The following is a 23,365-nucleotide window of genomic DNA, read 5'->3' on the forward strand; positions in this document are numbered from 1 at the left end:
TCCCGACCCTTCATTGTTTCTCTTCACATCATTTGTAGGGCTCTGCCTCATAATCCTAACCATGCTGTGCCCAGGACATCTTGGTCAGAGTGTTTTCTCATTTTTTTTCTCCTGCAGCAGAAGACAGACAGAAGGAAGACCCCTTTTCCTGGCAGAAAGCTCCCTCCTTGCCAAGATATTATTGCTTTCGGGTTCTTGGGAAAACACTGGCTTCATTTTCACCAGTGCAAATCCAGAGCAAACGTAATCGATTTAAAAGGAGCTATTCTAATCATAGAGCCCTTGTTACCAAGAAGTGGTCCCTTTGCCCACTGTGCCTTTTCCCCCTCTTGTATCCTCTGGCTTTTCTGAATGGTGAGACAGGGAAGTCCCTTGAGGACATCACTCAGTTCATGGGGCTCCCAGCCTGGTTCCTGGGCTACAAGAGAAAAACATGCTAAGATCTGACCCCAGCCCCAGGCAGTCAGTACACAGAACATGTGACCTGAGGATGTCAGTCAGTTGTGCAGAAACCTCTCCTGGTAGAGGCAACCACTGAGCATCAGGAATCACAGCTATGAGGAGCCCATCCACACAGCCCCATCCCACTGCTGTGAGGAGCTCATCCACACAGCCCCATCCCATTGCAGTCTTTCATCCCCCTCCCTCTGTCATCTCCCACAGACGCAGCGAGCAGTGATCGAGTCCGAGCGCCATTCCCTGCAGACGTGCACGGAGCTCTCCAGCAGCCTGACCCTCCACAACGTCAGCCAGCAGGACCTGGGGAAGTACACATGCACTGCCACCACTGATGCCCAGACGCTGGAGGAGAGCATTGATGTCATTGTGCACGGTACGGCACCTGCCAGTGCCCTGCAGAGCCGCAGCCAGAGCCCAGCTGCAGCACAGCCAACCCCAGACTGCTTGGGCAGAGTGGCTCCTGAACCTCCATCCACTCTGCTTTAGTGAAACCCAGCCCTCCTCCAGCCCCTCAGCCCTCCTGCGCCCCAGCACCACGCTGGGAGCAGAGTCACATTCAGCAGGGTCCCAAAAGGGAGGGAGAGAGGTGCCAACACCAAATTGGCCCAAATGCAGTGGATGAATGGCAGGACCTGTGGCAAATGGAGTGCCCCTATGGCATGGCTGGCCTGAGGGGCACCAGGGTGCTGCACAAGGCACCATCTGCTTTGAGTGGCTGTTTCTTGGCAGCAGAAAGTCACAGGGCAGCCCAGCCTTCCTGCATCCCCAATGGTTCCCAAGAGGGAGACAGAGGCAGAACTTCAGCTGCCAGGATCTCAGCTGTGCTGTCATGATGCCCCACCGGTCATTGGTCCTTGCTGTTGGGCCCTGTGGAGAGCAGCAGAGCTTTGTGACACCCTGTCTCTTTGAGTTCTCCTCCATGGTCCCTTTTTTCCTTGCAGAAAAGCCCTTCATCACTGTGGAGTGGAGGAAGGGCCCAGTGATAGAAGCCACAGCAGGAGACGAAGCCGTGAAGCTGCCAGTGAAAGTCGTGGCTTACCCCCCACCAGACTTCCAGTGGTAACTTAACCTTTCTTAGCTTGAGCCATCTTCTCCTCTCCTCCTTTCCTCTGCCAAATGGGGAAGCCTAGCCTGGCTTCCTTGCTAGGTCCCTCTGTCACCAAGATTGTCCTAAATGTCACTTTTTTCCACCCATGGGAGTCATTTCTCCCATGTCCTGGCTTTCAGCTGCACAGCCTGGCTTGGCAGCTTTGCACTGTCTGGAGGGGCCAAGTGGAATTCCCACAGGAGCTGTCCTTCTTGTCCCTCTGCTGTGGTGATCACAGCCACTCAGAGGAACAAGGTAGTGGGATGGATTGTGCACCTCACCATGCTGCAGTTCCATCAGAGCTGACTGGAGATGGGAGCTTTGCCCCCACTCACTGCTCGGGGCAGAGCTACAGCACCCCCAACCCCACGCATATCCGTATGACACAATGTGCAGACCCATACCTTGGGTCCAGGGAAGGCCCAGGGGTCTCTCCAGAGAGGTCCTCAGTGCTAGCAAGGGGCACCCTGACTGCACTCTTGCCCAGCTGCCAGTGGGACACTTCCTCCCCATGGCTGCATTTTCTCTCTGCCTCCCTGCAGGTACAAGGATGGAAAGCTAATTCCCAAGCAATCTCAATCTTCAATGCAGATCAAGGATGTGTCGGAGCAGCACGCTGGGACATACACGCTGGTGCTGCGGAACAGGCTGGCGGGGCTGGAGAAGCACATCAGCCTCCAGTTAATTGTCAATGGTAAGGGGGGCTGGGGGAGAGTGCTGAGCCCATGGCCCTAGCCTTTGGGCCACTCTGAGACCAAGTCCCCATTGCTATCCTAAAGCAGTTGGTACCTACATCACCTCTTCCTCCCCCATGACACAATTTTGATCCTGGCTCCCTGACTTTGGATATGTCATTGTTCAGGGGCCACTTCCCGATTGCAGTTGGAGAGGCTGCTGAGGGTGGCCCTAACTGATGTGGACTTGAGAGCAGGTCAGCTGTCACACAGATGAAGTCTTGATCTAGAGTAATTCCTCTAGATGGGAAGCCACTATGGAGTTTTCCCATGCCAGAAACTGGTCCCAGTCATGCAGGAAACAGATGCCAACTAAAAGTGCTGGAAAGGCACTGCTGCCTGGAGATCTGTCTCCAGCAGGTTCTGTGGCCCTGTGCTTTGAGCCCTGCAGCATCCAGACAGTTCCACTCACCAGAGAAAGGAGAAACGATGTCACTTGAATCTGCTTAAGTATGACTTGCTGTGCCTGAGTTGCCGTGAGAGCCAGAGAGCTGTAGTGCCCAGGCTGTCTATAAGTGGGCCTGGGGAGGGCTGTGCCAGGCCGGGGGGGGCAGTGGCTGGGCCTGCAGCTGCTCACAATGTCACTCTGATCCTTGCAGTTCCTCCACGCATCCATGAGAAGGAAGCCTCTTCTCCAAGCATCTACTCCAAGAGAAGCCCCCAGGCCCTCACCTGCACTGTCTATGGCATCCCAGCACCGGAGGTGATCCAGTGGCAGTGGAGGCCATGGATGCCCTGTCGGATGTTCTCCCGACGCAGCCTGTAAGTGCCATTTTTTCCAACACTTGTGTCTTGTCAGGCCACCGTGGTGGTGTTATGGGCTTCTTGTGACCGTGGCTGTGCCCCGAGCCGTGTCCCACTTTTGCTCTCCTACTGTGCTGGCTTGAAGGCAAAACCAGCGAGAGACTCCAAGTCAGAAAAAACAATTTAATAGGAGAGGAAAAAAAAGTAAAATAAAATAAAACACATGCAATGGTACAAAAGATTACTGACAGAGTCAGAATACAACCTGAAACCGTGGTGGTGGCAGTCCAGATGAAGTGGTCTTGTTGAAGCAGTGTTCTTGCAGAAAGGTCTGGTAGCTCTTGTCCTCTGGGAATCCAGTGGGTAAGGCTGCCTGTGCTGTCCCAAGGCCCCGATTATATCCAGGTGGGAATGCTTGGCTCCTCCCCCTGGGCGGAGCATCTCACAATGGACTGATATCATTTTATCAGTTTTGCAATGGGTCCTTGATTGCCTATTAAACAGAGATAGCTCCTGGGGAGAGTTATCTATGAGTCATGCAGGGCGGTATTGATGGGCCATTAACAGAAGATAGTCTGGAGGGAAGGGGCACGGGAAACAGTGGTGCACAACAACATTTCATGTAGATGGTGATAGAATACATACTTTGGGCACATTTTACATTGTAACCTAGGACATAATCCACCCCTTATTCTATGACCATCTACATTATACCTAAATTAATACATTCTTACAGCTAGATAGATAAATATACACATATACAGAATGAAACCCTACACTCAGTTCTCACTTAAAATTAGGTCTCCCTGTGGTACACAACGGGTTTCCCCATCTTTCTGCATTACCCACCAAGTGGAACCAGGTCCTTGAGCAAAAACAATCCCACGGATGGGTCTGCCTTTGCTTGATGTGGGATTAATCCAAACAGTTTTTCCTAAGATGCCTTTCATGTGTACCACAGGGACTTTATCTCCATCTACTGTGTGCAAGGGTTCAGACTGGGCAGGACCAGCTCGATTGATTGACCCTCGAGTGTTGACCATCCAGGTGGCCTTTGCTAAGTTCAGTTCCCAATTTTTGAAAGTCCCCCCACCGAGCGCCTTCAGGGTAGTCTTAAGTAACCCATTGCACCGTTCAACTTTCCCGGCAGCCGGTGCATGATAAGGGATGTGATATATCCATTCAATGCCATGTTCTCTAGCCCAGGTGTTTATAAGGCCGTTCTTGAAATGGGTCCCATTGTCTGACTCGATTCTCTCAGGAGTGCCATGTCTCCACAAGACCTGCTTTTCAAGGCCTAAGATAGTATTCCGAGCAGTAGCATGAGGTACAGGGTAGGTCTCTAACCATCCAGTGGTGGCTTCCACCATAGTTAGCACATAGCGCTTGCCTTGGCGGGTTTGGGGAAGGGTGATGTAGTCAATCTGCCAGGCCTCCCCATACCTGTACTTCAACCATCGTCCACCGTACCACAGAGGCTTTACCCGCTTGGCCTGTTTGATTGCAGCGCAGGTCTCACAGTTGTGGATGACCTGTGAGATGTTGTCCATAGTAAGGTCCACCCCTCGGTCACGGGCCCATCGGTATGTTGCATCTCTCCCCTGATGACCAGACGCATCATGGGCCCAACGGGCTAAGAATACTTCTCCCTTGTGTTGCCAGTCTAGATCCACCTGTGATACTTTCACCTTGGCGGCTTTGTCCACCTGCTCGTTGTTGTGATGCTCTTCATTAGCCTGACTCTTGGACACATGTGCGTCCACGTGTCGAACCTTAACGGTCAGCTTCTCTACTCGGGCGGCGATGTCTTGCCAAATCTCAGCAGCCCAGATGGGTTTCCCTCTGCGCTGCCAATTGGCCTTTTTCCAGCGGTTCAGCCATCCCCACAGAGCATTAGCTACCATCCACGAGTCGGTGTAGAGATAGAGTCTTGGCCACTTCTCTTGTTCGGCAATATCTAAAGCTAACTGGATGGCTTTAAGTTCTGCAATTTGACTTGATCCACCTTGTCCTTCAGTAGCTTGTGCAACTCGTCGTGTGGGGCTCCATACTGCAGCCTTCCATTTCCGGTTAGCGCCTACAATTCGGCAGGAACCATCAGTGAAAAGGGCATATTGTCTTTCAGTCTCCGGTAGCTCGTTATACGGTGGGGCTTCCTCGGCACGTGTCACTTGTTCTTCCTCTTCTTCAAAAGATAATCCAAAAGTCTCACCTTCAGGCCAGTTAGTTATAATTTCTAGAATTCCAGGGCGATTCGGGTTTCCAATACGGGCGCGCTGTGTGATGAGGGCAATCCATTTGCTCCATGTGGTGTCAGTGGCATGATGCGTGGAAGGAACCTTTCCCTTGAACATCCATCCCAGCACTGGTAGTCGAGGTGCCAAAAGCAGCTGCGTTTCAGTGCCAATTACTTCTGAGGCAGCTTGAAGTCCTTCATAGGCGGCTAAGATTTCCTTCTCTGTGGGAGTGTAGTTGGCTTCAGATCCTCTATAGCTTCGGCTCCAGAATCCCAGTGGTCGGCCCCGAGTCTCCCCAGGCACCTTCTGCCAAAGACTCCAAGACAGGCCATTGTTCCCGGCTGCTGAGTAGAGCACGTTCTTCACCTCTGGTCCCGTCCTCACTGGGCCAAGGGCTACCGCATGAGCGATCTCCTGCTTGATCTGGGCAAAGGCTTGTTGCTGTTCAGGGCCCCAGTGGAAATCGTTCTTCTTGCGGGTGACCAGGTAGAGAGGGCTCACAATCTGGCTGTACTCAGGAATGTGCATCCTCCAGAAACCTATGGCGCCTAGGAAAGCTTGTGTCTCCTTCTTGCTGGTCGGTGGGGACATGGCGATGATCTTATTGATGACCTCAGTGGGAATCTGCCGCCGTCCATCTTGCCACTTTACTCCCAGGAACTGGATTTCTTGGGCCGGTCCCTTCACTTTACTTCGCTTAATGGCAAAACCAGCTTTCAGCAGAATCTGGATGATCTTTTCTCCTTTCTCAAAAACTTCCCCTGCTGTGTTCCCCCATACAATGATGTCATCAATGTACTGTAAATGTTCAGGAGCCTCACCTTTTTCCAGTGCAGTCTGGATCAGTCCATGGCAGATGGTGGGGCTGTGTTTCCACCCCTGGGGCAGTCGGTTCCAGGTGTACTGTACGCCCTTCCAGGTGAAGGCAAACTGGGCCCTGCACTCTGCTGCCAAAGGAATGGAGAAGAAGGCATTGGCAATATCAATGGTCGCATACCACTTTGCTGCCTTGGACTCTAGCTCGTACTGAAGCTCCAACATGTCTGGCACAGCAGCACTTAGTGGTGGGGTGACTTCATTCAGAGCACGGTAATCCACAGTCAGTCTCCATTCTCCACTGGACTTACGCACTGGCCATATAGGGCTGTTGAAAGGTGAACGAGCCTTGCTGACCACCCCTTGGCTCTCCAGTTTCCGAATCATCTCATGGATAGGAGTCACAGAGTCTCTGTCGGTGCGGTATTGCCGTCGGTGTACTGTTGTTGTGGCGATTGGTACCTGTTGTTCTTCAACTCTTAGTAGTCCCACAGCACAGGAGTCATCTGAGAGACCAGGCAAGGTACTCAGTTGTCTGATGTCTTCTGTCTCTACAGCAGCTATCCCAAAAGCCCAGCGATATCCTTTTGGATCTTTGAAGTATCCATTTCTGAGGTAGTCTATGCCAAGGATGCATGGGGCCTCTGGGCCAGTCACGATGGGGTGTTTTTGCCACCCATTCCCGGTTAAACTCACTTCGGCCTCTAATACAGTCAGCTGCTGGGACCCTCCTGTCACTCCAGAAATAGAAATGGATTCTGTTCCTACATACCTTGATGGCATCAGGGTACATTGGGCACCAGTGTCAACCAAAGCCGTATATTTTTGTGGGTCAGATGTGCCAGGCCATCGGATCCACACAGTCCAATAGATCCGATTGTCCCTTTCCTCTACCTGGCTAGAGGCAGGGCCCCCCTATTCCTGGTCATGGTACACGTTGCTTTCTTCCTGTAAATATGTTCTTGAGGTCCCTTCAAGTGGATCAGTCATATCATTCTTCTTATACTGTCTGGGGTTCTGTGCCTTTGAGACTGGAGCAGTGTTGGCTCTAGATGAGCTCTTCATGGTAGGTGTCTCTCTCTTCAGTTCACGTACCCGGGCTGCTAAGGAGGAGGTGGGTTTTCCATCCCAATTCCTCATGTCTTCTCCATGTTCCCGAAGAAAAGACCAGAGGTTACCCCGTGGAGTGTATCCTCTCTCCCTGGCTGGTGGGTACCTGCTCCTAATGGCAGAGACTCTTGTTGGTTCTGGCGAGATGTGGTAAATTTCTTCCTTAAGTTCCTTTTTTAGTTTCTGATGGCCCTCTTCAATCAAGCTCCGGACTTGCTCAGCCAGCCTTGTTTCCACGGATGAGACATGGGTACGAAATGGGGCGGTGACAGTATCCTCGTAAATTCTTAGTTTATTGACCAAGACGCCCACCTTGTCCTCACCTTCCCTCCATTGCAGCGTTGCCAGGTAACGGGAGTACATCTCTGGTCCAAGCCGTGCAAATCTCAACCACATCTGCGATGTGCACTGGACATCATCTGGGCTTTTAGGAAATCTCTCGTCTTCTGAGAAAATGATCTCTAGCACAGCCAATTCCCTCAGGCATCGGGTACCTTGTTCCATGGTGCTCCATTTTCCTTGGTGCACCTGGAGGTCTTCTTTACAAAGGTATCTGTCCCTCACACTTGTTAGCAGTCGCCGCCAGAGGCTGAGAGTTTGTTGGGTTCTCCCGATCCCCTGGTCAATGACCACATCCCGAGACAGCGATCCCAGTTGCCTGGCCTCACTTCCATCCAGAATGGTGTCATTGGCTGCAGCGTCCCAGATGCGGAGCAGCCAGGTCAGGATGGACTCGTTTGTCTGGCGGGTGAATTCCCTCCGCAGGTCACGCAGTTCACCCAGGGATAGAGAGCGGGTGATGATCTCTGGCTCTGTCTCTTCTGCTGAGTGTGAAGGTCCTGCCACATCCTCATCAGTCATTATGCGGACTGATTTGCTCTTTGATTTCTTCTTCTGAACAGGGGCAACTGCCACTGGTTTAGGTTGTTCTGCTTCAGTGACAGTTTGTGTGGAGATGCTGATGGCACCTTTGGTTTCTTTCTCCTCTGTGACAGCTTGTGTAGACACTGACACTGTTGCTTTGTTTTTGGTTCCTTTCTTCTCTGTGATGGTCTGAGTAGATGCAGAAACTGTTGCTTTGTTTTTGGTTCCTTTCTCTTCTGTGATGGTCTGAGTAGATGCAGAAACTGTTGCCTTGTTTTTGGTTCTTTTCTCTTTTGTGACAGTCTGCATAGATGCGGTTCCTGTTTCCTCTACGACAGTTTGTGTAGACACGGATGCCGTTGTTTTGCATTTGTTTCTTTTTCCCTCCTCCTCAAGGAGACGCTGCACCACCCCATGTAGTGTTTGATTTCTAAACATGGTGAGCATGGTGCAGGCCGTGCAGAGAAGGCAAAGCAGAACTAACAACAATATTATGCTGTCCTTGGCACCTAGAGAGAACTCAATACTTTTGAAAACTGCTGTGCCATACCTAAAAGACTGGAAAAAATCATTCTTTACCCCTCCCCACAGGGGCTGGGTGCGATTATTGAGAGCCCAGATGTAGCATTCTGGACCAGGACAAGAACACAAAATAGAGTATATACTCCGAATGATGCTCATTGCCTCAGAGGTTATCATACAATAAACATAATAGACCAATACAGCAATTCTGGTACCATACCCTGGTCTACACATGAGCATTAAGACCGGCAAATACTGCCCCATGTGTGGGAAAATGTAGAGAGCTAGGTATAAGATATATGAAAGCATGTTGAGCATCATAGCGGACAGCTGTTTCTTTTTCCCTCACTACAAAATTGTAATTCTGACTTCTCTCAGTACCTCCTGCCCCACGTTGGGCGCCAAAATATATGTGCTGGCTTGAAGGCAAAACCAGCGAGAGACTCCAAGTCAGAAAAAACAATTTAATAGGAGAGGAAAAAAAAGTAAAATAAAATAAAACACATGCAATGGTACAAAAGATTACTGACAGAGTCAGAATACAACCTGAAACCGTGGTGGTGGCAGTCCAGATGAAGTGGTCTTGTTGAAGCAGTGTTCTTGCAGAAAGGTCTGGTAGCTCTTGTCCTCTGGGAATCCAGTGGGTAAGGCTGCCTGTGCTGTCCCAAGGCCCCGATTATATCCAGGTGGGAATGCTTGGCTCCTCCCCCTGGGCGGAGCATCTCACAATGGACTGATATCATTTTATCAGTTTTGCAATGGGTCCTTGATTGCCTATTAAACAGAGATAGCTCCTGGGGAGAGTTATCTATGAGTCATGCAGGGCGGTATTGATGGGCCATTAACAGAAGATAGTCTGGAGGGAAGGGGCACGGGAAACAGTGGTGCACAACAACATTTCATGTAGATGGTGATAGAATACATACTTTGGGCACATTTTACATTGTAACCTAGGACACCTACCCACAACATGGCACCTTGTGGGAAGTCAGCGTGGAGACACGTGTGGGAATTTTACCCAGGCTGGCTGGTCCCAGACACCAACAGCTTCCACAGCATCCTCTACATCCTCAGCCACCTGCATCTGTCAGTGGATATCCATGGCTCAGCCACACCTCACAAGACCTGCAACGAAACCACTGATCACTGTGCTAATGGGGAAATTGAGGCAGATTGCAGGAGAAATTGTCACAGCCCCTTGGTGAGACCCCAAGACAGCAGCTGGGGTTCATACCATTCCTGCCCTGAGGTCCCTGTGCCTTTTCTGTCCTTTGTCTTCAGGGTAACGATGGAAGTAAAAGTACTCATAGGCAGCTGCTGCTGCTGGAGAATTGCTAAATCCTGGAGAAGAGCCAGATCTCTGCCAGCTGCTGGGATGATTTGCCAGCAGGGCAGTAGGTTGGCAGGAAGGGTGCGTGCCCACTGCCTGTGCCTGGGAAGCTGAGGCAGCATCAGGCAGGGCTGCAGTGGCATTTTTTAAGAACAGCCTCACTGAAGAAGGAAAAGGGATGCTGGGGAGTTGCAGCCAAAGCAGTCAGGGTGGAGGACATGAGGGTGCCTGGAGGAAGCCAGGTCCCACAGCCCTGTGCAGGCTTTTGCCAAGCCAGGGACGCCAGAGCTTTCCATCGCATGCAAGTGCACTGTGGCCCTGTCAGGAAGCAGAGGGGCCCATGAATTATGAGCACTGTCTCGCAAGGCCACCATATTTCTGCCTAGCACAGCTCCAGAGGATGCAGGAGGCTTCTTTCTTGCTTCCTGTTGTTTACACAGCTCACCAGTGTGTTTGCCCTGCCAAGTACTCTGCCCCACACTGGTAAAGACACACCTTGGCTACAGCTCCTGGGCCCTTAGCTTCCCTCTGCTTCCCTGTTACCAGAAGCCTCTCCCTTCTATCGCAACCCACATTTTTGGGCAGACCCTCCCATCTTCCACCCCAACCCACATTTCATTTCCTGCAGGCTGCAGCATCCCAGGTCCCTGACAGATTTGGGGACTTCTTCCCACCCATCTGTCTCAACCTGAAGAGGTACCATCATTCCTTTGTGAGACACCAGCAGCACCTCTGCTTGGGAGGTCTCTCTCCTGGCTGTTGTTGAACCAAGGGCAGCAGGAGCACCCCTGGGTGCTGCACCCTTGAGTGTTGCATAATCTGCTCTCCAGGCCAGCACCAGCCAGTGAGTGACACCCCTGACTCTCAGTCCCAGCAGGGCTTTAAGGCCTTGGGGCTGAGCAAAATGACATCAAGAGCTGGCCTAGGCACATGTGAATCAACTTCACTGCTGCCTTTCTCCACCTTTAGCGAGGAAAGATGAAGCCCCAGGCCTGCTGGTGAAGACACTCCTTGGGACATCTGTATTCACACCTACAGATTTTTGCCTCACTGACGGTTGCAACGCCCCCTTATAAAGCATCAGGAGTGTGTAACTGAAAGATCCAGGAAATTTTGCGGAGTTATAGCTCAGGGCCATCAGTTCTATGACACAAAGCTGCTTCTGGCGCTTTTTCCCAGCTAACTTTCTCTCTGTCTCTCTCCTCTTTCCCCTGGCTGCTGGATCAGCAATAGCAGGCACCGGGCAGCAAGGCGCCATCAGCGGGACCGGATGCCCGAGTGCAAGGACTGGAAAGATGTGTCCCGGCAGGACGCCGTGAACCCCATCGAGAGCATTGACACCTGGGTGGAGTTCGTGGAGGGGCGGAACAAGGTGAGGCTGTATTCCAAACCCATCCTGGGACGGGGAGCTGGAGACAGGCACGGGACTCCTTTGCAATCAGGGAAAGAGATTGATTTGGTGAGGGCTTCACACCTCTGCTTCTAAAGTAAACCATCAGTGGCAGTACCAGGCAGCCCCAGGGCAAGGGAGAGCTGTCATCTTTGAGGAATTACCCTGTGTCCAGAGAGGCTTCCACTGGGGCTGGCTGCACAGGAGGGATTTCATAGATTGTTACTGAACATAGGGCATCCTGCTAGGGAAGACATGTGGGACAGGTGCTATGGGGGCTTCCACGGCCATTTCTGAGCATTTTGCATGAGCTGTGAGAGCCAAACCCCGCAGAGCATCCTGAGCAGGAGAGCAGGAGTCACAAACTGACTAGGAAATCTCTGGCCTTGGGAAGGTTCATGTGTCTGGTGGGGCATTTCATCCAGCTGTCCCCATCCTGGTGGGGTGAGACGGTTTGGAGAAGCTGGCATCCATCCACTGCATCTTTGTGAGTGGGAGCAACGTGTGCTCCACAAAGCCACTTCTCCATCACAGCATTTCCTCTCTGGAAGGAACATCTCTCCCTCATTGCAGTGTGTGACCTGCTTGCTGCCTGTTTCTTTCCGTCTCCCAGGCAGCCATGAGTGTCAGGTCTGCGCCATGACAAGGTTCCTGTCCCCACGGGTGTCGGGCACCAGCCGCTCACAGAGGGATGCAGAACAAACAAACGGGCCCCTGTTTCCGAAAGTCACTTCCTGTTTTCCTACACACCTCTAAAGGCACTTCCCGTCCCCTGGCCTGGCCAGGAGTTCATCACTCTGCCAAAAGGTTGGCAAGGGCAGATGATTCTCCTCCCAGAGCAGATGAAGGGAGAGTGAGGGATTGATGTTCCCCAGGGATGCAAGCAGGGATGGTGGGAGCTCCTGGGTGAGAAGCCCTTGTGTCCCATTATGGATGTGACACTCGTATTGGTCCTTCTTGATCTTTTCCTATATTCCCCATTTTGTTTCTTCTGTTCCTCAGCTGTGTCTTTCTCATTCCATCTGTTTGGTTGTAACTGTCCTGGAGCCTCAACTTCGGTTGTGAATCCCCACAGATGTGCAAGAGCTTTGGGAGAAAAGAGCTCTTCCATTTACAGTGGGATGCTATATCCTAAAATCTGCTTTCTCTCTCTCCCCTTGTCCTTTCTGCCTGTCTTCTCTTTCCATCCTCCTGGGTTTTATTCCATCTCTAAGTGCCAGAATGAGCCACAGGATGTGCAGTGCACAGCCATGCGCTGCAGGCAGCAGGATGATGTCAGATCAAGAAACCCCAACTCAAACATAACACCGCAGATTAGAAGGAAAATCCCCAAGAAACAGGAAAGGCAGCACACAAAAGTGCCAGCAATAGGGTCACTCTGGTTGTATGAATAACCCCAAGAAACGGAAAAGGCAATGCACAAAAGTACCAGTAATAAAGTCACTTCAGCTGTGTTGAGTGTGCACTGAATGAATGACTGTTCCTTCTGGTTAACACAACCTCAATACATTGCCCCTCAGAACGGAAATGCTTCCTAAAGTCTATGAGATGTAAAGGCAAAGAAATTTCCCTGTAGGAACATGTTAATTTTGAATTTTAAACACTGCCTCATTAAAGGGATTTCTGCATGTGTTTAACTTGTCGTTTAAACTGGAGCTTCAAACTGCAAGTCTCCTCTAAGGGGAGTGCTTGTCATACATTTGGTAGCTCACACATGTGCAGTGTGAGCCAGGAGGAAAGCAGCGTTATTCCCCAGCTGCTTTTCCTGGCTTATTTGGAGGCAGCCTCCCCTGGGTCCATGCTCCCAGGATGGCAGCCTGGCTGTTTGCCCAGTCTTAATCGTGTCTTGCTGGAGGGAGAGGAGGAAGCTTTTAGGACTGTGTCTATGTGCACTTGGAATTCAAAGAAAGATGACAGCTCTTCCTGAAGGGATGAGAGCTGGGATGTTTTCACAGGTTTGATATCTCTTTATGAAAAAAACGGAGTGCTTGCAGGTCTGTAAGTACCTGTAAATTCCACTGAAAACCCTGTGGGACACTAAGTAGTCACTTCACTGCAGAGGTCTCAGGGAATCAAAGCCCTGGTGTCCTTTCCCTTTCTTCCCACTGTTATAAATAAAGCTTGGCAGGAGCTTGACCATCCCCTCAACCCTGCATCATGTTACTGTCCCCCTTGCTGAGCACCATCCCCATTGTGACCTGAGGGGCTTAACAAGAAGTTTGCTCCCATGGAGAGGCATCTATGCTGACTGGGCTCCATAAAAAGATGCAGAGATTGGGAATAAAATCATGTTGTTATTGGTAGATCCAACAGATAAAACTTGAAACACTCAAAGGGCTGTAGAATAAGGGTCTGTTTTTGAATAACCTTTTCCCAGGTTTATGCAACAACAGCTGCTGGGTGCTTTGCCACCTGCCAGAGAGCAGAAGTGATCCTACTTCTCTTCCCTGTTGCTCTTCCTGACTCTTCCTTACGTTCTCTTCCCCCATCAGACAGTCAGCAAACTGGCCATCCAAGAGGCCAATGTCTCAGCCATGTACAAGTGCATTGCCTCTAATAAAGTGGGTCGAGACGAGCGGCTGATCTACTTCTACGTGACCAGTGAGTACTGTAAAATCCCCCTACCTGCACCAGCCAAGCTCTCTGCTTCAAACAGGCAGGTCCTTAGAGCTGTCAGGTCCTGCCATTCACAGTTAGGATCTTCAACAGTGACTGGAAAGCCAGCAGGAAAGCAGGGCTAACACAGGGCTCTGCTGGGTGGCAAATGCCTGAAGCCCTGGCAGCAGATAGCACAAGCAGAGTTTGGCAGGCAGACCTGGGAATGAGCCAGCACTGCTTGCGTCTAGGTCCTGGGCAGGTCTGGGGTTGGGGACATCCCGTTGGCTCGGACCCAGGCGGCTCCCTGGGCTGGGGTTGTGTCTGGTCCAAGAGCATCCTCTAGTGGCACCGCCCGACCCTGTCCCAGGCCAGGTCCCGATGGCCCCAGCCCCCGGCAGTGATCCCACGGGATTTTGGTGATGGGAGGAAGCTGAGTTTGCAGGAGCCAGAGCCCAGCGATGTGGGCTGGAGCCATGGCTCATAGGGGCTGTATGAGCCTCCTGCCTGTGGCACCCCGTCCTGGTGGCAGCCTGTCCCTGCCTGCTGAGACAGGGAGCCCAGCAAGGGCACAGAAAAAGCATATCCTATGGAATGAGAATTCCATAATAAAATTCCCAGCCCAGAAGGCTGGGCTCATGGCTCTTGTGGTAGTACCTGCACCGTCAGAGCCACCAGCTGTTGTGAAACCAGATGAACATCTTCAGTCACTGCTTCAGTATTGCTGTCTGTGTTGCTGTCCAGCCTGCTGTGTCACTGCCTGCACATGTGAAATTGGGCATGCATGCAAACCAGGATGCTGCAGCTGAGCTGGGAGCAGTGGCAGCCTAATTCAGGCCTCCTTGGCTTGTTTCATTTGTGACTCCATCTTAATTTCACGCTGGGACTTGAGCATATCCCATAGCACTCACTGGGCTTAAGCTGTGGTTGCCAACAGTTTGCATGTCACAGTTCTGTTTTACAGTGGTTTCCTTCACCCTGGCTGAGGACAGGCAGATCTCCAAGAGCTGAGCCCAAGGAGACAATTTCATTGTGTCTGGCAGCTCAGCCATGAAAACTCATTCATATGTTCATTTCCTTCCTGAAAGCCATTCCAGACGGGTTTGAGATTGAATCCCAGCCCTCAGAAGAGCCCATAGAGGGGCAGGACCTACAGCTGAGCTGCAATGCGGACAACTACACCTACGAGAACCTGCAGTGGTATCGGCTGAACCTCTCCAAGCTCCACGATGAAGAGGGCAACCCCCTCGTGCTGGACTGTAAGAACGTCCACCACTATGCCACCAAGATGCAGGGGGAGCTGCGCTTCCAGCCCAACTCCAACGATGCGACCTTGCTGCTCACCATCCCAAACATCTCCCTGGATGAGGAGGGAGATTATGTGTGTGAGGTCCAGAACAGGAAGACCCGGGAGAAACACTGCCACAAGAAATACATCTCTGTGCAGGGTGAGGGTCCACAGGGCTGGCGGGAGTGACACAGGAGAGCTGGTGCTCTTGCTGCCATCAGCTCCCCAGTCCATCCCCAGGGGAAGCCACGCAAGCAAGCTAAACTCAAGGTGGCAAAGGCAGGGCACCTGGGTTCTCAAGACACCCTTCAGCAGGGGTCAGAGGCCCAAAGCCCCCCAGGAACCCAGATATTCTTTTGATCAATCAGTTTCCCGTTTTCCCCTCCTCCTCTTTGTGCTGCTCCTCCAGCCCTGGAGATCCCTCGCCTCAAGCAGAACCTGACAGACATTTGGGTGAACGTCAGCGACTCCATAGAGATGCGCTGTAAGGTGGACGGCAACCACATTCCTGAAATCAGCTGGTACAAAGACGAGAAACTGGTGGAAGAAGTGTCAGGTACAGTGGGCTGGGGGTGGATCACGGGCAGGGCAGTATGTCCAGCAGCTGGAGAGCTGAACACTGCTGGGTTCTGGGAGTTGCTGTGCCCAGATAAAGGCACCTGTTGTCTGAATCAGCCAGACCCTGGTCTTATTCACATTCTGTTCTAATTTGATGCAGTCTCACTGGCCAAGTCTTTGCCCTAGGGCCTGGCTCAACAGTGTCTGTGCTTGTGCACATTCAGCTGGAGAGCAGGGAGAGAAAAATCATTCATGTTCTTAACTCTCAGCCCAGTGCCTGGCATCTGTGATGATGCAGGGTCTGACCCAGATCTCATGGAAGGAACATGCATAGGATCCAGGCACGCTGTAGAGAGGAAGGAACAGGTTCTAAAGCAGAACTTGACACAGCAGCTGGACAACCTGGGCACCGTCCCTATTCAGCATGTTCAGTGAGGAATTTATACCCTCATATACTGCCACGGGGAGGCCCCTCCAGGGTATCTCTGGGGCCGTCAAGAGAAGAGCCTCTACCAGCTGGTGTGATGTCATTCTGCCATCTAAAATGAATCAGCCGAAAAATGCAAGCCTTACTTTGAGCCTGAGTCCAGTGTACTAATCTCCTCCCCCTGTGAGTGACCACCACAACCCTCTGTGCCTTACAGGGATTGACCTGGCAGACTTCAACCAGAGGCTGAGCATTCAGAGGGTGAGGGAGGAGGATGCTGGGCTCTACCTGTGCAGCGTCTGCAATGCTAAGGGCTGTGTGAACTCCTCAGCCAGCGTCTCCGTGGAAGGTACCAGCAGCCAAAACACCCCTGGGGATGTGAAGGGGTGGAATAGAAGTTATGGCCAAACTCCCATGCATCTTCCCTGTGACAGTGGGAGGCAATGGAAGCGCCTTGGCCTTGCTGGTGGCATGGTGCTCTCACAGGAGGATCTGTAGTCCAGAGCATGTTTAGCTCAGGCAAACACATCTCCCGTCACCCCACGTCCTGAGGCAGGCCATAAGGAAGGGCTGAGTTGGAGCATGGAATGGGAATCTCCGAAGCTATGATTTCCCTCCCATCCCACAGGCTCTGATGACAGGACCAATGTGGAGATTGTCATCCTGATTGGGACTGGAGTTATTGCTGTTTTCTTCTGGATCTTGCTTATTCTCATCTTTTGCAACATCAAAAGGGTACGTGACTGTGACTGTCCCAGGCAGAGGGGGATGGCATATCAGGGCTTGGGGCAACACCAGTGCTGGGATGTGGGGCTCCATGACAGCACCTGCTAAAAGGGGGTCACTGAGTGATGCTTCCAGTGCTCTCACTGCCAAGGACAGGGTGAGGAAGGGCTGTGGTAAAGGAGGTGACAGGAAATGGCCTTTGCTTGAGGGGGTAGCAGGTCAAGGCAGGCAATGAATCCAAATCCCATCTGGGAGTCAGCACCCAGGGCAGGGAGGGCAACTCCTCACCCTTGCTGTTGGCTGGTTCCTGCAGCCGGCCCACGCAGACATCAAGACAGGCTACCTCTCCATCATCATGGACCCTGGCGAGGTGCCCTTGGAGGAGCAGTGCGAGTACCTGCCCTACGATTCCAGCAAGTGGGAGTTCCCACGAGACCGCCTGCGCTTAGGTGAGCCAGACCCCCTCCCTCCCACTGCACACTGCAGCCAGCGCTTCCCACCAGCCCTACAAACCCACTCTTCAGATTTCTTAACACACCTCTGTGTATTTAATGCTTTCTCTCTGCCTCAGGCTTCCCATCCTCTTCCCCAGGCTGTCCCTAAAGCCCAGCAGTGCCTGGGAAATCTCTTTCGGTCTGACTGTAGACAGGTCTGAGCCAACTGTAAGCCCAGACTTCCTTAGTGTATCCACACAGGTATTACTGAAAACAGAAGACCCCTGGGCATGGTTTAAAACACATCCCCATATTTTCCAAGTGTGAGTCTGGACAGAACAGCCAGGTTATCCCGAGTTCAGGATCAGGATTGCATCCACATTTTCCTCATGCTGAGACACCTATCTACAGCCTCTTCCCTCTGTCTGGCAGAATTTAAAGGGCAGCAGACTACCTTTGAGGCACAGAGCAGTGACATAGGTCCTGGCTGCTGTGCTGCAAGGGATTGTTTACCTTTCCCACACACAACAACTTGTTGCTTGAGGGCAACAAGTAGCCTCTCATGTCTGCATGGCAATTTCCTTCCTCTGCTTTGTCCATGCCAGGTCTGTCTCAGTTCCTCCCATCGTCCTTTCTCTTATTCTCACCGACACCGTGAGCAGCCACCTGAAAGGGCACATGTTCCACTCCTTCCTTTTCCTTTATGATGTTTTTTCTTTCTTCTTCCCATGATTTCCTGTTGGGATTTTTGTTTTCCTTCATTCTATTCTGCCTTTTCTGCACCTGCCTTTCTTCATACTTACTCTCCTTTTCCATAGGTAAAGTCCTGGGTCACGGTGCCTTTGGGAAGGTGGTGGAAGCATCAGCATTTGGGATCAATAAAAGTAACAGCTGTGAGACTGTAGCAGTCAAAATGCTGAAAGGTATGTGAACAGTGAAGCAAAACATGCAATGTGTGTAGACAGCAATTAATGAGGCACCTGCCAGGGAACATTCACCTTCTAAATGCCTGTCTTTTAATTAATGGCTTCTTGGCCACAACACAGTTGATCCTCTTTGACTCCATTCAGCTGCACTGGGTGGCTGAAGTGGCAGAACAGACACCAAGGACTTGGGGAACTCAACTTTCGGGGAAATTTAGCTGTCTGCAAAGGCAAAGAATTAAATCTGTCTCAAAGGATGAACAAGACTCCAGAGCCCCTCTTTGGCATGCCACTGAAGGAAGTGTTGCTCCCAATTGCCTTCTTCCAAATGTGCCTGTATTTTGTGTTTATGGGCCAGATGCAGAGCTGGGTTAGGAAGCAGGCTGCAGCTCTTACCCAGCTCTGAGGGCAAAATGTTCTTTACACCCAAAGCCTGGTCTATCCAGAGTGAGACGTTAAACTTTTATAGCCATGCTTTCAAACAGGCATCCAAAACATTATTCTGTAATTTGGCACCAAACAAAACACTGAGGCAGTCTCTGGCCAGAAGTAGCCTGTACATGGAAATAGTGTCACAGCTCATCTAAATATATTTACTGTTGTAAGTGTACAGATCATCTGCACAGCACAGGACAGCCTGGTGTGCAAGGTTGCTTTACAGTTTTTTAAGGCAAGGCTCTCACCTGGCCCATCAGCTGCAGCTCAAGAGGATGCTTCTGTCTCTCAGGCTAAAATTACAAATTCTAAAGTAAGACAAAATGCATATGGGGAAGCTGAGAAGTATGAAAAAGACACCCAAAACCAGAGAACACACCCTGGGGGTAAAACAGAGGGTCAAGAATTGATGCGAATTGGACGCTTGAGAGAAGATGCAGTACAGAGAGACAGCAGGAGCATGACACTGTGTTTGCTATTGAACAGGAATCATCAAAAGATATGTGGGTTTGAGACAGCTCCTATCTTCAATTGTGATAAAAAGAATCAGATGTCTTTTGTTCCTAATTTTCTTTTGAATTGTTTCATGACTTGTTATCTCTGTTTGGAGGCCAAAAGGGCAGAGATTCAAACGGGTGCATCCCAATGAAAGTCTCAAGTGATGTTTTCCACAACTATCATAAGGAAAAATCTGTTGGGCACAGATTGTGTTGTCCTTTGTTCTGGGTCCCTGCACTTACAGAAAGCACCCTACGTGTTACAGCAGGGATCCTGGGATCTCCAGACAAGGCTCAGCATTTCATGTGGGAATATGCAATAACAAAATGTACCGAAACTGGGAGGTCACAGCCTCCTCAGCAAGACTCACATTAACACGCTGCTAGAGAAGGGTGGTGAGGGGGAGTGAAAAGCTCTGAGGAGGTGTCATGACATGGTCTGTGTGTTTCCAGAGGGAGCTACTGCAAGCGAGCACAAGGCACTGATGTCAGAGCTGAAGATCCTCATTCACATCGGGAATCACCTCAACGTGGTGAATTTGCTGGGTGCCTGCACCAAACCAAATGGTAAATATTCTAGGGCAGCAAGGCTGTGCCTGCTCCCAAAAATCCAAGCTTGTCCCCTGTGTCTTTTTGCTGTCCACATGTGTGATCACAGGAACCTGTGGGGAAGTTATTAGTGTGTTTGTCCTCACTTAGAGCAGGTGTCACATCTCAGCGGCGCTGCACATAACACAAGCTGTGGCAAATTCTGACCAACTCAAGCCCTTACCTCTTGCCCTAACCTTTGGTCTCTTCTCACCAGGTCCACTCATGGTTATTGTTGAGTTCTGCAAGTACGGAAACCTCTCCAACTACCTGCGGACCAAGAGGGAAGGATTCAGTCCTTACAGGGTGAGTAGCTTCCTTTGCCCCTAGGGACCTGTCCCATGTCTAGGGAAGGAAGACTTCCCCTAATACATGATCTGACGATGTGACAAAGATGTCCTCTGTCCTTCTTCCTGCAATGGTAGAGGCTTCCAGGCCAGAATTACTGTTTAAGGATGGGAAGAGACTGTGCAACTCATGGGTGCAAGGGTTACAGTGTGCATTGCCTGCTGAGGGTTTTGGTTTGGTCCCTTGCCAGGAGAAGTCTCCCAGGCTGCGTATTCAGGTGCAGTCCATCGTGGAGGCAGTGAGAGCAGACAGGAGGAGCCGCTCTGGGACCAGCGACAGCGCCATCTTCCACCGCTTCCTGATGCACAAGAGCCGCACAGCGCTGCCCATCCAGGAAGGTAACACTCCAGCCTTGGCACCGGCTCCTCACCCGGCCCACCAAAACTATGCCAGACTTGGCTAGCTTGGGGAATGGGCAGGGAATATCAGTGGGGAGTGCGGTCCCAGCCTTGGAACTGATCACTGTTGAATGGCAATTCCCTGAACAGGGCTATTATATCATGTTGTCTCTTGTAATAGACACCAGAAACCCAGAAGGGAGAATTAAATCCCTTTGGGTATTTTAGCCTGAAGAAAGGAGAACTGAGGGGCATCTTGTTGAGTCCTCCCTAGGACAGAAATAATGAGCTGACCTTCAAAGCCCCTTCCAGTCCTGTTCCCCACAGCTCTGTCTCACTGACATATGCTGGAGGCTGGACTCTTTCTCCTCACACTTGAGGAGGTTCTTGCCTTGTGCCTTCTGCCACCTAAGCAGAAAATCTTAGAGGGAAGCTGATTATTCCAGTTAGGACTGAGTACTAACTGTATTTCACTGAGAAACTGGCTGTACACTGCAGTCTGAGAGAGAGACAAAGAGGACAACAGATCACCAATTGTCTAATCATTATCTGTTACTTCTGGACAGTGGATGACTTGTGGCAAAGTCCCTTGACAATGGAAGACCTCATCTGCTACAGCTTCCAAGTAGCACGTGGTATGGAATTCCTGGCATCCCGAAAGGTGAGTTCAGCCTTTCCTTTGCTCACCTGAACTTTTGTGCATGTCTGATTAGAGAGACCTGACTACAGCCACCTTTCAGGTGACACACAGAGAGATTCAGTGATCTACTTCACAATCCTCCGGAAATTTGAGACATATATGTGTACACAAAGCTGGGAAATTAGTTCTCTTGCATTCCAACTGCTCCTTAACCATCCCTTTTTGAAATTTTTACCTTTAGCTTCTTCCCATTTCCACCACAGCTCAGGCTTATGGGGAATGGAGGTGATGTACACTTTCTGACTGTGGTTTCTCTCCCTCTTATTTTGCCCCTTTCTCTTTGTGTGCCCTCAGTGCATCCACAGAGACCTGGCTGCTCGCAATATCCTGCTGTCAGAAAACAACGTGGTAAAGATCTGTGACTTCGGCCTGGCCAGGGACATCTACAAGGACCCTGACTATGTCAGGAAAGGCAGTGTGAGTGCCATTTTCTCAAACCCTCTACAGATGAGGCCCCCTTGATGAAAAGATGAAAAAGCAGGAGTGGAATTACTTGCATGGCTGGACCAGAAGCCATTGGACCAATGACACATGTCCTGCCCTCCTCCACCAGCAGATCTCTGTCTCCTTCCTTCTGCCCCTCAGCCTGTCATTAACTTACTCTTCCTTGTACTCATTCATCCCCCTTTCAGTGTCTCTGTCCCTCTCTCTGACCTAACCAATTCTGCCATGGAGAGAGGAGGAGGGCTATTTGCTCTGATTTCCTTTCATCCATTTCATCCCTTTGCTACAAAAGGGGCTGTCCTGGGACATGTTCCCAGCTGAACATTTGTGTCTTGCCTCTCCTCCTGCAGGCCCGTCTCCCACTGAAGTGGATGGCTCCAGAAAGCATCTTCGACAAGGTCTACACTACCCAGAGTGATGTCTGGTCTTTTGGGGTCCTTCTCTGGGAAATTTTCTCACTAGGTGAGTGCTAATGAGGGTCTCATGCTGCTGAGGGAGACACCTCTACCCACGCAGCGGTTTGTGGGTGAGTCTGTGCAGGACAGACATTCTGAAGAACATCTAAGGACTGATGGGAAGCAACATCCATGTAGGCAAAACAAATATGGAGACCATATCCACCCATGAAGAGACTGATGGGGTCACAGGCAAGCAGAGGTGACCTCTGTTCACTGAGGTAGAGAACCCTGACTCAGGCAGCACCAAGGATTGGGCTGTGTATGAGTAGTGACCACATCTCTCAGTGTTCTGGGGTGAAGGGCAGTCTCAAAAGGACAGTCTCAAAAGGACTGGTTTCTGATGGCACATTTCTTGTTTCCCACCCTTCTCTGAACCTTCTTTAGGGGCATCTCCATATCCTGGAGTCCAGATCAATGAGGAGTTCTGCCAGAGGCTCAAAGATGGTACCAGGATGAGAGCCCCAGAGTATGCCACAGCAGAAATGTGAGTCAGAAACCTCAAAAATTCCAGCACTGGTTAGAGCAGAGGCAGATCCCAGCACAGAGCAGGACAGGCCCCTCTGTGGGATGCAGATCTTTAGCCAGGGTAGGGGATGAGGCCACACATCCTTCACTCTAGGCCATTGCCTGGAGAGCAAGGCAGTGGGTTCTGATCAGAGCTCTCTAGGTGTCCTTGCATGCCCATGCTGGGATGGGTCTGAGCACTGTGCTTTTCTGCGCTGAAGGGTATCAGAGGGCTCTGAATCAGCTCCTTGTTCCCTGTTATAAGTGGATAACAAACCAGCACCCTGCCAGTAAGTTCCCCTGGCCAGCGTGCTGGGGGGACCAAGCTTTCCTACACAGTCTGTCCCAGTGGGCACCATGTGGGTGGGAGCTGTGGAGTGGGGCAGAAGGGGATTTCTCTGGTGTGAAATAAGCATCTCTTCTTGGCAGCTACCGTATAATGCTGAGCTGCTGGCATGGTGATCCCAAGGAGAGACCGACTTTCTCTGACCTTGTGGAGATACTGGGGAACCTTCTTCAGGAAAATGTGCAGCAGGTGAAAACCTCTCTGTGTCCCTGCTCTGCTCCAGGCAGCTCTTTCTTCTGTCATCACCAGCTCCTTCACTGTGCCCTCAGCTGATTCCGTGGTCAATGCAATACATTTGTGTAGGCCACCAAAACCAGAGATTCCTGGGTCAGAGGTCTGTTTCCCAGAGCTGTTGGAGGACTCATTTCTGCAACAGCCTTTTAGCTGCACCCTCATAAAACTCTGCTCCTTGCAGGGCAGGAGCCCTCTCAGTCGTCATTCCTACTTCCACCCTAATCCCCAG

The 23,365-nt window shown here is 51.1% G+C and overlaps 1 protein-coding gene across 4 annotated transcripts in view; it reads left to right on the forward strand.

The window, feature by feature from the left end:
- FLT4 (fms related receptor tyrosine kinase 4) overlaps nucleotides 1-23,365 on the forward strand; it is a 63,223-nt gene that overhangs the window by 32,191 nt on the left and 7,667 nt on the right. For 3 of the 4 annotated variants that reach the window (XM_040078279.2, XM_040078280.2, XM_058422488.1), the window contains exons 7-26: nucleotides 664-832; nucleotides 1,401-1,518; nucleotides 2,089-2,240; nucleotides 2,880-3,042; nucleotides 11,131-11,275; nucleotides 13,786-13,894; nucleotides 14,977-15,336; nucleotides 15,586-15,732; nucleotides 16,379-16,510; nucleotides 16,790-16,896; nucleotides 17,201-17,336; nucleotides 18,140-18,244; nucleotides 19,630-19,743; nucleotides 19,982-20,070; nucleotides 20,303-20,450; nucleotides 21,017-21,111; nucleotides 21,445-21,567; nucleotides 21,945-22,056; nucleotides 22,437-22,536; nucleotides 22,986-23,091. In XM_040078279.2, the coding sequence (XP_039934213.1) occupies nucleotides 664-832; nucleotides 1,401-1,518; nucleotides 2,089-2,240; nucleotides 2,880-3,042; nucleotides 11,131-11,275; nucleotides 13,786-13,894; nucleotides 14,977-15,336; nucleotides 15,586-15,732; nucleotides 16,379-16,510; nucleotides 16,790-16,896; nucleotides 17,201-17,336; nucleotides 18,140-18,244; nucleotides 19,630-19,743; nucleotides 19,982-20,070; nucleotides 20,303-20,450; nucleotides 21,017-21,111; nucleotides 21,445-21,567; nucleotides 21,945-22,056; nucleotides 22,437-22,536; nucleotides 22,986-23,091 (2,730 nt within the window). The remainder of the gene's footprint in view (nucleotides 1-663; nucleotides 833-1,400; nucleotides 1,519-2,088; nucleotides 2,241-2,879; nucleotides 3,043-11,130; nucleotides 11,276-13,785; nucleotides 13,895-14,976; nucleotides 15,337-15,585; nucleotides 15,733-16,378; nucleotides 16,511-16,789; nucleotides 16,897-17,200; nucleotides 17,337-18,139; nucleotides 18,245-19,629; nucleotides 19,744-19,981; nucleotides 20,071-20,302; nucleotides 20,451-21,016; nucleotides 21,112-21,444; nucleotides 21,568-21,944; nucleotides 22,057-22,436; nucleotides 22,537-22,985; nucleotides 23,092-23,365) is intronic. The other variant, XM_040078281.2, reaches the window with a different exon arrangement.

The sequence above is a fragment of the Hirundo rustica genome, chromosome 14 (genome assembly GCF_015227805.2).
Source record: "Hirundo rustica isolate bHirRus1 chromosome 14, bHirRus1.pri.v3, whole genome shotgun sequence".
Taxonomy (NCBI): Eukaryota; Metazoa; Chordata; class Aves; order Passeriformes; family Hirundinidae; genus Hirundo; species Hirundo rustica.